This window comes from Pituophis catenifer, unplaced genomic scaffold, assembly GCF_029215685.1.
Source record: "Pituophis catenifer annectens isolate HBS135680 unplaced genomic scaffold, rPitCat1.0.hap2 SCAF_2, whole genome shotgun sequence".
Taxonomy (NCBI): Eukaryota; Metazoa; Chordata; class Lepidosauria; order Squamata; family Colubridae; genus Pituophis; species Pituophis catenifer.
Window position 1 is genome coordinate 256,471,492 of NW_027256882.1, and position 14,191 is coordinate 256,485,682.

At 37.5% G+C, this 14,191-nt stretch overlaps 1 protein-coding gene across 10 annotated transcripts in view; it reads left to right on the forward strand.

Annotated features, from left to right (window-relative positions):
* The window catches only part of MEF2C (myocyte enhancer factor 2C), a 193,236-nt gene that overhangs the window by 86,995 nt on the left and 92,050 nt on the right, over positions 1-14,191 (forward strand). For 9 of the 10 annotated variants that reach the window (XM_070938788.1, XM_070938792.1, XM_070938786.1 and 6 more), the window contains one exon: positions 4,648-4,841. In XM_070938788.1, the coding sequence (XP_070794889.1) occupies positions 4,788-4,841 (54 nt within the window). In that variant the 5' untranslated portion in view covers positions 4,648-4,787. Of the gene's footprint in view, positions 1-2,611; positions 2,744-4,647; positions 4,842-14,191 lie in introns of those variants that run through there. The other variant, XM_070938784.1, reaches the window with a different exon arrangement.

The window sequence follows — 14,191 nt, forward strand, 5'->3', positions numbered from 1 at the left end:
TTGTGCCATGTTTAGAGAATGGAACTAGGGTCATTTTCATTTAAGACTAATATCAGCAGGGAAACTTCGGCTTTGGCAACTCTGTGCCTCTCTCAGCCTGATTTATCTTACAAGACACTGATTTATAGACTTAGTAAAGATTATGTCCTATTGAATTGGGTTTGGGCTATCCAATTCCTTCTTATGGGAAATGTAAATGCGTGTTACAATGCAAATGAATGCCATGTTAATCTTTATACTAACCTTGGTCACCATCCTTATCACAGTCTGTTTTACAGCCAGTTTTATATGTTGAAATGGACGATTCCTGCTGCAATTCCTAAGCAAAATCTCAGTACTGTAAAGCTTCTCCCGAAGAATGTTAGCTAGACTTGCCCATGTTTGTTACATCATATTGCAATTCCTCTTTTAATATGCATGAAACATTATCTTCCGGCGTCAATGCACATGTAGGGTTTTGTTGTGGTTGTTGTTTTTTTGCATGTCTAAAAGAAAACAGTAGAAAAAAGACTCTTATGTTTTTCTTTTAAAACAAAACATTTTTATTAAATCTCTACCCATGCAAAGTTAGAGGCAGCAGTTGATATATATGTAGTTCAAACCAAACCAGGGCATGGGGTGGGAAACAGCAGTGACTGTATCTAATTTAATATACAGATAGATATTTTTAAAAAAAACAAAAGCTTACATCACCACCAAACACATTGGCTTTTCTTTCCTAGTTGTTTCCTTATTTATAAATTAAACATTTACACTCCTCCATTTTGATTTTCCTTCTTGCCTCTTGGGTGATTTGTTCAAAGGGTCCTCCGTCTGAAGTATTGCAGCAGAACAGATTCAAAAATTTCTGTTCAGAGAAGGAAGTGAAGAGTTTTGGTTCCTATTTTGCACTTCTGGAACAGTTTAAGGAAGGAAGCACCTTTACACCTTTTATTGTTCGTGGTTGCTGACATCATCTCCTTCCCTGACCACTCAGTGCGTGTTTCCTGCCATTCTGTCAAGACACTGCTGTGATACTGAGTGGGAGATGGACAGAATGTGTAAGAGAGCAGGCAGAGAAGAGACTGCAGTGTTTGGATTTGTCCACTGGAACTCAGATTCTTCTTCCCTCAGCTGTCTCTGCTTTTGCCAAATTGTAAAGTGAACAGAAGCCCGCCAAAATGAAGTTCCTCATTTTAGCAAATAATCTGATTTTTTTTTGTAAGTGTTTGGGTTTCCGAAAGGGGGAAAATGCTGAAGGCAGTAATTTTGAAGACTGTAACATCAACATTTTTAATGCATTTGTTTGCATATAATGCTGTCATTGTCTTAGAAGATTTCTTTAATGTAGACCTATTTGGATAGGGTTTCTGGAGTGATGTAATTCATAGCTAGTTTTGGGTGGTGTACATTTTTTAGAGCAGCCTAGAGTTTGTGCTATTGTATTTTTTTATTATTATTATTTTTTTGAGAAATGCATGGTAGGTTTTTTATAGGCGACTGAAAGTTGATCTTGTAGAAGTTTCAGAGGCAGGTAGTCAACATACTTCTAAATATTTGGCAATATTAGAGAGTAGATGGCTCATAAATTGACTATGCTTTTCAATTTATCCCACAATATATTTATTAAGTTTCTTTACCATATAATTTAGCTGTAAGAGTTTGAATCTTTCCTATAAATATATATAAATGGTAATTTCTATTTTTAGTTCATGCATGGATATGAGCATATTTATAGCGGTATTTTTCTGCTATCTTTCGGGAGGGGGAGTATAATTCAACTGAAAAAAATCCTAAAATCCTACAAAGCCACTTTTGAGCAAAAAGCTATTCCTAATGTCTGTTGTTTATGACTGATAGAACTCTTGTATCTCTGAATCATGTGTATGTTTCGAAGTGCTTGCGTATGTGCACATATGTATGTGTGAATTAGTGAGTGTTTACAGATAGAAACAGTGAACATACTGTTAAGCTTCTTGATCCTCCACATTCCTGTATCTGAGAAGCAGCAACGTAATAAATGGGATCAATGTTTCCTTTTTAAATTGCAAGAGTTATTCTCTCTCTCTCCCCCCCCCCACCACTACCACCAACTTGTCAACAAATTGTTGCTGCAAACATGCACAATGGTTCGAATTCATCTTTTAAATTACAGTGATGCAAATTTGGTGTTCTGTCAGTCTTCCTAGTAGGTTTATGTTTGCTGGTTCCAAGAGGTATTTGTGAAACTATTTTTAGAATATTTTATATAGTTGCTGAATACTTAACGTTCCTGACACCGGACTGTTTCTATTTTTCTTTTTCTTTCTGAAAGCTCGATATGAAATGTGGAACTGATAGTTGTGTAGGAGGGGCTAACCATGCTGCTGTTTTACCCCGGCTCTGCTCACAAGTTCTTGCAGACAAGAGTGTCAGCATTCAGTGATTTCCCGTTCTCCCCCTATTCCCCCCGCCCAAGGTTTTTCTCATGCAGGCTTCAGACTCTGGATGTGTAAAGCAACTCTCATCCTGGCTAACTGTCACCACTTCTTTAATCTGCCCACTCTGACCTTCCACCCTCAACAGAATAAGAGCTTAGGCAGACATAGGGCTGTAAGCCAATAGTGCCTCTGGCTCCACGTGAGTGAATGAAAGGAAAGGAAATTGTCCCATATGCTTCTGCTGTGGATTAGTCTATGGGTTGTCTATGTGGTGGAGAAAGCCTGTTAAACTTCTTTGGGTTCATCTCGTACATGAAAATTACCTGGCTTTTTTAAAATCAGAGGTAAGAATCACTATTTGGTATGGATGGGAGGTGGGGATGGGAGAAAGGCTAAGGGGATGCTCCCAAGAAAAAGTCCAGTCAAAAACAAATAAACATGTTACTGTAACTTCCAATAACTCTAAGGGACTATGACATGTTCAAATGTATATGCAATACAGCTTTAGAGAGCTTGTTTGAATTCTACTCTATTTCTGGATTGTTATGAACAGATCAAGTTGCATCAGTTAAAATTGTAGAACTGTACAAATGGAACTGTTTCACCGACACATAGCCTGATTTGGATTGTTAAGAAAACATCAATGCTGCAGTTTTTAATGCTATAAAGTAATAGTACCAGCAATTATATTGCGAAAACATTATAAAATATACTGCTGATTTGCAGTATAACCGTATACATTCCTATCTATCTATGAGTAAGCCCAGTGAATTCCAAGGGAATATATTTAAAATTGCATTTCAGAGTGTATAGAATGTGGAATTTGTGTGAAAGTAACACATGTTCCTTTCAGTTTCTGTTATAAAGCCAAATATCTTTTCACTAAGAAAAAGAGAAGAAAGGGTGACATCAAAATGAGAATCAGTTTTATTGTATGAAAAACAGTACATTGATAAATCATTGCTTTTTATTTTTTACATAATTGTTCAGGTTGGCTGTAAGAAAAACCAGTGTCCAATTAACCAGAAAAAACTTAGTCTGCACATTTATATGCTTTTAATTAATAAATAATTTTGTTATATCAGAATTGTGTATAAAATATTAAGGCTGCAATCCTACATGTTCACTCACCTAAAGAAATCTGACTAATAGGAATAGGATTTTACTGTAATATATACGAATATGGAAAAGCTGGTTTCTCCAACTAATGTTAAAATCTTTTCATGACATTTGCAGCCAACTTTTAGGATTGCAAAAAGCAACTGAGAGATTTCTGTCTTTAGATTCTATGTAATTTGCATTATATTTTTATCTATGGTGAATTTCCATTGGTTTTTAATTCACAACTATATATTTTATTTTTAGTTTATGTTTTGCAGTGAATTAGATTAATATTGTGGCTTCTAGCATTTTTGTGGAGGAATATAAGAAGTGCTGCCATGTGTTTGTGGATTTTTGGTGCAATTATGACTTCTTACAATGTGCTTTTTGTTTGTTCGTTTGCAGTGTATGGGATTTGGTACATGGAATATATCAACAACTGTTCTATTTATTGTGTTTCCTGTAGATGGAGATATATACAAATGTATTTAGGGAATATATATGTACTAAACTATGATAGAAGGATGAATATTTTTCTTTTGAAATCTTTTTAAATGCAAGATAATTTTAAAAGATTTAAGAATCAGCTGACATTTCCCATATATCAAATAAAACATTAATAAAATAATGGTCCAGCCTATTTGCATAATAAGAAGCATTATTATCTCTTCTGTTTTCATTCAAAAGTGAATTAGCTTGATTACTTAGCTTGCATAGGTATGGAAGGCTTCATTAACTCTCTGATTCAGGTAATTTTTCATATTTCTGACGATGTATTAGAGAACAGAAAAATGTGCATCGATGAAATGTAGGAGAGCATTTACTTTAATTGTTATAGTGATGCCTTAAAAGGATTCTCCAACACTTATACTTTGAATCTCGTCTTGTATGCATGAATGTTCTAAATAATTGTCTGTAGAACTAGAGTGCCAAAGGTATTTAAGAAAAATCTTGACAACCCATCTGTCAGTAATTAATAATGATAATGCTGAACCATTCTTGACTTCATTTCTAATGTAGTTGCTTATTTAGCAGTTCTACATGCTAAATGCATTCAGGCCACTTGATAAAATACCACAACTAATCAAGTTCTATTGAGATTTTGTCTGAGTAACTTAACTATTCACTTCTTTTGTGTACTTGGCAGGAACGGATGCAGGGGTCTGTGAATTGAATTGTGTAAGTGCTGAAGAAGGAGTCTTGGTTTGAGGAAACAGGAAAGAGGAAGGAAAGAGAAGAAGAAAATACAGAAGTGTAGGAACGAACGAAAGAAGAAAAACGGGGACTATGGGGAGAAAAAAGATTCAGATCACGAGGATAATGGATGAACGTAATAGGCAGGTAAGTTGAAATTTAAAAATCCAGTATCATCAGAACTTATAAAGGCTATAATCATCACATCTGCATTGAATCAATGGGATATAATAATGGATTATAACGTGTTTCATGTGTAGAGTTTTCAACTTCTATTGAACTATTAACATACACACATATTTGTAAAAACAAATTATTCCTAGAATTCCTTATCTCATGAAATGATTGATACTTAATGCAATATTTTTATTAAAGTAAAATACACTTCATTTTATCATCCATATAACTGCTTAGTATCTTAATTTGAATTAATCCAATGATCAAGATAATTCATATAACTCTTACCATTTTTTAATGAACTGATTTTTGAAACTGACTTGGGTCATATTGGATAGTTATATTGTTTAATGTTTATTTTGTAATGTAAAACATAACATGGTGGCACTTTGAGGACTTGCTCAAATTGTTATTCTTATTTTAAAAAATCCTTTTATGAAATCTGAGAGTTCTCAAGATAAAATGTCTAGTTTTATCTGGATAATTCTGAAATGTTAGCAATACATCTTGCATCAATACAGTATCCCTATACAGAAATTACTTCTGGAAAAATTAATTATTGTTATTTAAAATTAAGGCTGCAATTGTTTTCTATAAAAAAATGTATAGAAGCAAAGAAACAAACATTAAAAGTCAACACATATATGCAGGCATGCAAAAAAAAAAGTCTGCCAACCAGAAGAACAACAGAATGTGACTCCATGCATCTTCAAATATGTTATGAATGCATGCTACATCTTGGGTTTAGATTAGGTTTTGAAAATGGGAATATGTTCCATTTAACTCATTTTAATTGATTACGCAGATCCAGAGGCTTATGGGTAATTGTTTCTTTCTATTCGAGCGACAGATAGGATTTCTAAGTATTATTATTACTCCTTTTTCATTGCTAGATCAGTAAGAATACTTAATCTCATTTTACCCCTTGGAGATCCCTGTGCTGTCCTTAGATTCCAATGCAACCAAGGTATCCGTAACTAGCAAGCAGCTTTTTGCCTGTATCCCTCTTGCTGATCAGTTGAATGCCTCTTATAAATATGATGCAATGTAGAAATAATTTATAGTTCTAATTTTCAAGTGAGTCTTTTGTAAAATTTGAAAACACTGCAATTACAAGCATAACTTGACCTCTTCATGGCAGAAAATCAAGTTTCAAATAAAGGCAACAGTGATAATACTTGATAGATTCATTTAAAGTCTTCCCTCTAGATTACTTATTGTTCAGGGAAAAATCAAAAAGCATTAATTTTGTCAGTAGCAAAGTCTCATATCTGTTTTAATTGTTTATTGTTTGGAATTTATATTTAAAAATAAAATAGAGGCTAGCAGCGTTAAGGATATAGACATTGGTAAATTTTGCCATAATTCTTTTAACCATTTTCTTTAAAGTTATGTCAAAATAAATTTAAAAGTGGAGGAAATTTAAATGTCTACTTATTTTTTTTAAGGGAATAAAGTTTGCTCAAACATCAGATCTTTTCTTTTAGGCAGACTTGGCAATATTTTCAGATGATACATTTTTAAGAATAGGTGTTTTCTGTTTTTATTGAAAAACTTCTGTATATTCAAAATACATATATGACTTAGTCAAGAAGTATTTGAATAAAATATTATTTAAAAAATCAGAATGTCACATTTAATAAATATTAATGACCAGAAACAGGATCAAGCCACAGCTAAGTTTTGCCGATTTCAGGACAGATTCAAACCACTGACGTTTAAATCAGTTAAATTTAAAGGAACTTAACATTGACTCAATTATGAAAAATGTTCTGGAAGGTTAAAGGCCATTATATTTAATTATATTAATTATTTTTCTATCATTTCATTGGAAATGATCTGTCTTGTCTTATTCTTTGTTAAAATGCTTGCACAATACTTTTGGCATAATTGATAGAGATGGATTCTGTTGTTGAATTTGTTTTTGAAAATGCTTAGACTTACTGTGAATACTCCATTGTAAGTTTGTAATGAGCAGGCAAACCTTTTATGTCCTATTAGTTTTGCTATTTCTTAGAAAATAAAATTAAATGTTTCATAATTACTATAATAGTGAGCTGATTAAATCAAGAGTTGGAAGAAGTTAAATTATATGACTAAATTATAAGTTTTTATTAGAGATTCTATGCATCTGACTATATTTTTCTAGAGGGGACTACAGAATAGTGTATAAACCAGAGCTAGAGCCTTCAACAGGTTCAGTAAAAATCTTTTGTTTCTCCAGTGGATAATTTCTGCTGGAGCCAAGCAGCCATCTTTTAACAGAGGCAAATATGGATCCAACCTATCATTGTTGTAAGATATAAGAGTGCATATTAAACTCCATATATACTATATATCTCTTTCAAAAATATTAGGAAAACAATTTTAGAATAGTGTAGAATATAATTCCTGATGAAATTGGGGAATTTAGGTTAGTCATGGCTATTTTTTTCCTTCTGATTTCAGTGGGATTTTGTGAGAACTTTCTTTAGATACATAAAGTTTCTTTAGTTGCATAGTTTTGCATAGTTTTTTATTTAATAATGAGTGTTAAAAATTTTCACATGCTTGTATTGGAGACTTGCTTATGTTAAGTTAAAAATAATGTGTATGGAAGGAATCAAATTATCATTGTGTTTTCAGTAACTCTTTAATTTGCATAAGAAAATATACACAGGACATGAATGTTTTAAAATTAGGATCTGTTCAGTGGGAAATATAGATGGCTTAATTTTCTTTTCTGAAACATAATTTGGTTGAACACATCTATAATATTATTACATTGACATTGGTAGACAAAAATTTAGAATTTGTTTCTTCCCTTTTTGGGTCCTGCTTGCCAACCTGGAAAAGGAGATACTTTCTTTCTGTAATAGAAGGATTATGAATTGCAGTACATTTAAATATATATATATCTTTCGTGATAAAATACCAATTGATCATTTTGCTGTTTCTGCTTTAATTCATCAAACCACAAGTGCATAACATCACAAGGCAGTATTTCCTCAACACATGAAAAATTTTCAGAGTATTTTTAAACACCTACAATTTTGATCATCCATAATTTAATATCCTCCATTCAATATTTTAATACTTTTTCTTTTCTTAAGTTATCCATGTTAAATTTGGTTTGACTAGTTTTTAAATAGAATCTGAGATTCTCAAGATTTCCAGGGTATTTCAAGAATCATGTGCTCACTGAAATTTTTTTAGTCATGCCAAAAATAGCTTACAAAGTTTTGAGAGGCTATTATGTTATGGCAGCCAGTGCAAAAGCTGTTATAGAGATGGTGTACAGAATAATTCCAAGGAAGGGGTATAAAAATCAAAATGAATTAATCCCCAACTTCATGCTGTGTTTAAACACTTTCCTGCAAAATGAGTTTCCTCTATGATCGTCCAAATTCCTTTTTGCAAAATTTCTTTTTATTTAACATTGTAATACAATTGTGTTTTCCATTTGCCATTATAAAATGGAGTTAAATAATAGCACTCATTAATTATTAGTACAACTAAATACATTATGAAATACAGTAAGGTTTACTTTTAACAGTTAAGAAACCTGCTCTTCCACCATTATCACCAAAAGTAGAAATGTAAGAAATTAATATGTTAAAGTGACAGAATCAGTAGGTTTCATAATCCTGTTGTTAGGGTCAAATGCACTCTAAGAAAGCCATGCAAATACCGGTAGTATGTCATTCTTTTAAAAGATAATGCCATACAAAAATAAAAGTAAGCTAAGGGGAAAAGTGCAAAACATGGTTTCTGGAATTCTTAATAGTAGCTCTTGATCATGTGACTTGAGAAGAAGGATGAGGAATAGGTTAAACTGGTAGAGTGAACAAAATTGGGAAGCACTGCCCAAATACAGTACATAGAAATATACTGTGTAATTTTTTTTAACATTTTTTCTTTTTCATCTTGATCTTTCTTTTGCCAGCTTTTTCACCTATAATGAACTTTTTCTATTCTGCTCTGTTTTAGAGAATTAATGTGCTGATGAATAGAGAGAATAGCAAACTGTTTATATGATTTATTTACAATACTCCTTTGGAAAGAAATATATTTATTTCAACTAAAACAGGCCTGTGTAATGTAATGTACAAAACCTACACTAACAGTATATTATAGCAAGTATTGAAAAAAATAAAAGAATTGTGTGTTTCTGTGTGTATAGACATGCACACTATAACACTGTGGTGGTGCAAACACAAAATAGTAGTATCAGTTGTGAATTATTAGTTAGAAAAAAGGCTCTCAATTTTTTTTTTTTTTTTTTTTGCCATAACTGCCCTACGCTTTCAATGCACAACAATAATGTTTCAAAAGAAAGCAGGGCAGATAAAGTATTTTATGTAAAATGTTTTACTGCTTTGATACTCAGCCACTGAATTCACTGCAAGTATTGTACCTTTATTCTTCCTTCCTTCCTTCCTTCCTTCTTTCTTTGGGCTGCTTAAAATATCAAGCCTAAAAATTTTGTTCTGCCACCTGAATATCTCTGGCTGTCTATATTCCTGGACCAGGGATTGGCACTGGTGGGATATAGCACCCATGGGTGCTATAGTGACCATGAAACCACTAGATGGCATACATTGTCTGTATATGTTTGGGTGGGGGGCTGTGTTTGCGTTTTTAAAAAAACACACATTTAAAATGGCCAAAATTCCATCCAAAGAGCCAAATTCCACAAGATTCCTTTCTGATTTTTTTTAATTCAAATTATTTCATTCTTGCATCTCCAATGTTGTAAGACATGCAGCAACTTCCAGCTTCCTGAAAAGATTATTAATTCTTTTGGGGTCTAAAAAAAAAATCCTGCCAATCTCTGTATGTTTGTGTGTGTGTACAGATATAGATGTAATGATCTGTGTGACAACACATAAATACTGTCAATAGATAAATAAATCTTAGCATTTGAAACTACAGCTGGGCATTATGTGATCAAAGCTTAGTCTTAATATAAATTTATATTTACTTTTTTCCCCTCGACATTGCTGCATTATGAAGTGACGAAAAGAGGGTCAGTATCACTCTTGCTGAAAATTTGAGTCTTTTTTGAAAATTCGAGACTGCTGCTTAAGACCTCTCTTTGTGGATAAGAAGTGTTGAGAGAACTTCTGGTTCTTTTGTTTTAATTTTCCAAATAAAGCCAGAATTTTCTTTAAAAATTACCAAGCTAGTGGCATATCAGTTAAAAAAAATATGCTGTTAAAATAATGCTATGTTTGATGCATTTAAAGGAAGTATAATAACCTTGCCTGATCTAGATTTGCAGTTGCTTTGGGACATCTTTGTGTATTAACCTCATAAGCATAACCTATTAACGTTGCAGAACTACCAGGTTTTTGGTTTTGGACCACAATGTATTAAAATTTATTATTGTAAATAAAAACAGTGGAGGTGATAGTGGCGATGTTAATGATGATGATGCAATGAAACAGTGAGAAATAGCATTAGGTGAAATGTTTTAATCTTTATAACTTTATGGTATGGATATGGTTAGCAGACATTCTGATCATGTAAGAATAAGATTAAAACATATTTTTAAATGTTTGTCTAAGTTAAAAGAGAAGGGACACCTTTGTGTAGTAGCTTTGGGACACCTTTGTGTAGTAGCCTCATAAGCATAAGGATTGAGACAGACAGACAGACAGACAGACAGACAGACAGACAGACAGACAGACAGGTAGTTATGTATAATCTCAAGCCATACTTGTAATGGTTTAGGACTGCTTCGAACATGGTATTGTGGATGATTAATGCAAAGATTTATGAATTGATTCCAGTACCTCTGAAACATGACAGTAGAAAGGCAGAGAATTAAAACAAAAAAGTTTCAGACATCTATGGAACACATCTAAACAAAAATATTATCTATATTTTGACCCAGATATAGGGTGCACTGCTGTGTGTAAAAATATGTTTTCCCCAAGCATGTCTCATAATACAATGAAACACTCACTCCCAGAAACCACATTCTAAAAGTCAGGCATATGATTGGAATGGGAAGAATATTGAAAGAGATCAGCAACTACAAGAAGTGGTAAGTAAAGTGGGGTATAAGACAGCGATGGCGAACCTTTTAGCGACTGAGTGCCCAAACTGCAACGCAAAACCCTCTTATTTATCACAAAGTGCCAACATGGCAATTTAACCTGAATAATGAGGATTTCAATCACTCTTTCACAACTTCTCCCTGGTGGCACTGGATTTCTTTTACAGCACAACTAAGGAATTAAGGGAGTGTAGTGCAGTAGCCTCTGGAGGGCCAACATATCCTTATTCCTTCCTTCCTTCCTACTTTTTCCTTCCTTCCTCCCTCCCTTCCTTCCTTCCTCCCTTCCTTCCCCCCTCCTCTGATTTCACCTTCCTTCCTTTAATCCTGTATATTATGCTTCGTTATTGTTAGTATTTATTAAAGAATGCTGTGTAGCTTAGAAGCTCTCAGCAGCTGTTGTAGCTGAAACTATCCTGGGCTGTTATTTACACACCCACACCCACATTTTTATTCCACTTTCCCGGGTCCTTGGGAAAGGAATGGCATCTTTTCCCCATCCTGTCTTTAATAAACCCTAACCCCCCTCACAGCCTTTTAGCCAGGGGTGGGTTCTACTTACCTTTACTACCGGTTCGCATCGTACCCGCATGCACAGATCACTTATGATGACATCTGGGTCAGTGGGCAGAGCCTCCCACCAGTTTTACTACCAGTTCTTGCGAACCGGTCTGAACCGGGGGCACGCAACCATTGCTTTTAACTTGTCCCACCTTGCTTCCCTCTCTCCTTAAAACAAGGCTAGGGAAGAAAGCCGGGAGAGGGGAATCTAAGGGGGAGGGAAGAAGAGACACAAACAGATCCCTCTCTGAATAGGCTCCCACCCAGATTTCAACTGATTTCTTCTCCAATTCTCTGATGAACAGACAGCCCCTTTTGGGACTCTGGACTAACAGGCCTTTATTTTATTTTATTTATTTTTATTTTATTTTGAATTTGTATACCGCCCTTCTCCCTGAGGACTCAGGGCGGTGAACAGCCAAGTAAAAACATCAAGTACAAATATTAAAATACAGTTAAAATATACATATATAAATTTGGCCCCATTAATTAAAAACAATAAACAAAACACTTAAAAACACTTAAAAAATTAGGCCAGCCCGGCTTGCTGAAAAAGGAAGGTTTTAAGGGCACGGCGGAAGGCACCGAGGTCTTGGATTCTCCTTATCTCTGGAGGCAATTGATTCCAGAGGGTAGGTGCCCCCACAGAGAAGGCCCTCCCCCTGGGGGTCACCAGCCTGCACTGTTTGGCTGATGGCACCCCGAGGAGGCCCTCTCTGTGGGAGCGCACGGGTCGATGGGAGATTGTCGGTGGCAGCAGGCGGTCTCGAAGATAGCTAGGCCCTATGCCATGGAGCGCTTTAAAGGTGATAACCAACACCTTGAAGCGCACCCGGAAGACCACCGGGAGCCAGTGCAGCTCGCGCAGGAGCGGTGTTACATGGGAGCGCCAGGCTGCTCCCGTCACTACCCGCGCTGCTGCATTCTGGACCAGTTGGAGCCTCCGGGTGCTCCTCAAGGGGAGCCCCATGTAGAGAGCGTTGCAGTAGTCAAGGCGAGAGGTGACGAGGGCATGAGTGACTGTGCACAGGGAATCCCGATCAAGAAAGGGCCGCAACTGGCGGATCAGGCGAACCTGACAAAAGGTCCCCCTGGTTACAGCCGTCAGATGTTCCTCCAAGGACAGCTGCCTATCCAGGAGGACTCCCAGATTGCGAGCCCTCTCTGTGGGGGCCAACGACTCGCCCCCAATAGTCAGTGATGGAGTCAACTGACTATATCGGGATGCCGGGAGCCACAGCCACTCAGTCTTGGAAGGGTTGAGCCTGAGCCTGTTCCTCCCCATCCAGATCCGCACAGCCTCCAGGCACTGGGACATCACTTCAAGGGCATCGTTGGGGTGGCCTGGGGTGGAGATGTACAGCTGGGTGTCATCAGCGTACTGGTGGTATCTCACCCCAAAGCCACGGATGATCTCGCCCAGCGGCTTCACATAAATGTTGAACAGGAGGGGCGAGAGGACCGACCCCTGAGGCACTCCACATATAAGAGGCCTTGAGGTCGACCTCTGCCCACCTGCCAACACGAACTGCGACCGGTCGGAGAGAAAGGAGGAGAACCACCGTAATACGGTGCCCCCCATCCCCAACTCTTCCAGCCGGTGCAGCATGATACCATGGTCGATGGTATCAAAAGCCGCTGAGAGGTCTAACAGGACCAGAACAGAGGAACAACCCCTGTCCCGAGCCCTCCAGAGATCATCAACCAACGCGACCAATGCCGTTTCCGTGCTGTGTCCAGGCCTGAAGCCCGACTGGAACGGATCTAGATAGGATGTTTCCTCCAAGAATTGTGGAAACTGTCGCGCGACCACACTCTCAACAACCTTCGCCAGGAAGCGAAGGTTGGAGACAGGACGATAGTTGGCCAATATTGCCGGATCCAGGGACGGCTTCTTGAGGAGAGGCCTCACCACCGCTTCTTTCAAGGCGGCGGGGAAGTGACCCTCACTCAACGAAGCGTTGATAACACCCTGGAGCCAGCCTCGTGTAACCTCCCGGGAGGCCAGTACCAACCAGGAGGGACACGGGTCCAGTAAACATGTGGCCGCACTAAGTCTCCCCAAAATCCTGTCCACATCATCCGGAGTCACAGCATCAAACTCCTCCCAGGTAACATTCTCAAGACTATTCCTCGTCACCCTGCCCTGATCTACCCAGTCAGAGTCCAAATCCCCCCGGATCTGAGCGATTTTGTCATACAGGTATTGTCCGAAATCCTCCGCCCTGCCTTCCAAGGGATCCTCCCGCGCTCCCGGATGGAGCAGGGAGCGGGTTACCCTGAACAGGGCGGCCGGACGATTCCCTGATGACGCAATAGAGGCGGAAAAGTAGTTAAACTTTGCCGTCTTTATCGCCACTAGGTAGGTCTTAATATGCGACCTTACCAGTGTTCGGTCAGATTCAGCGAGACTGGCCCTCCAACCACTCTCTAGGCGTCTTTTCCGGCGTTTCATCTCCCTCAGCTCCTCGGTGAACCAAGGAGCCGCGAGGGATCGACACCGGGTCAGAGGCCGCAAAGGCACGACTCGATCCAAGGCCCCACCAGCCGCCCGATCCCAGGCAGCTACCAGGTCCTCAGCCGAGTCGTGTGCCAGATCTTCAGGAATTGGCCCAAGCTCCGTCTGGAACCTATCAGGATCCATCAGGCGCCTGGGGCGGATCCATCTAATTGGGTCCGCCTCCCTGCGGCGGGGTGTAGCGGTTCGAAGGTCCAG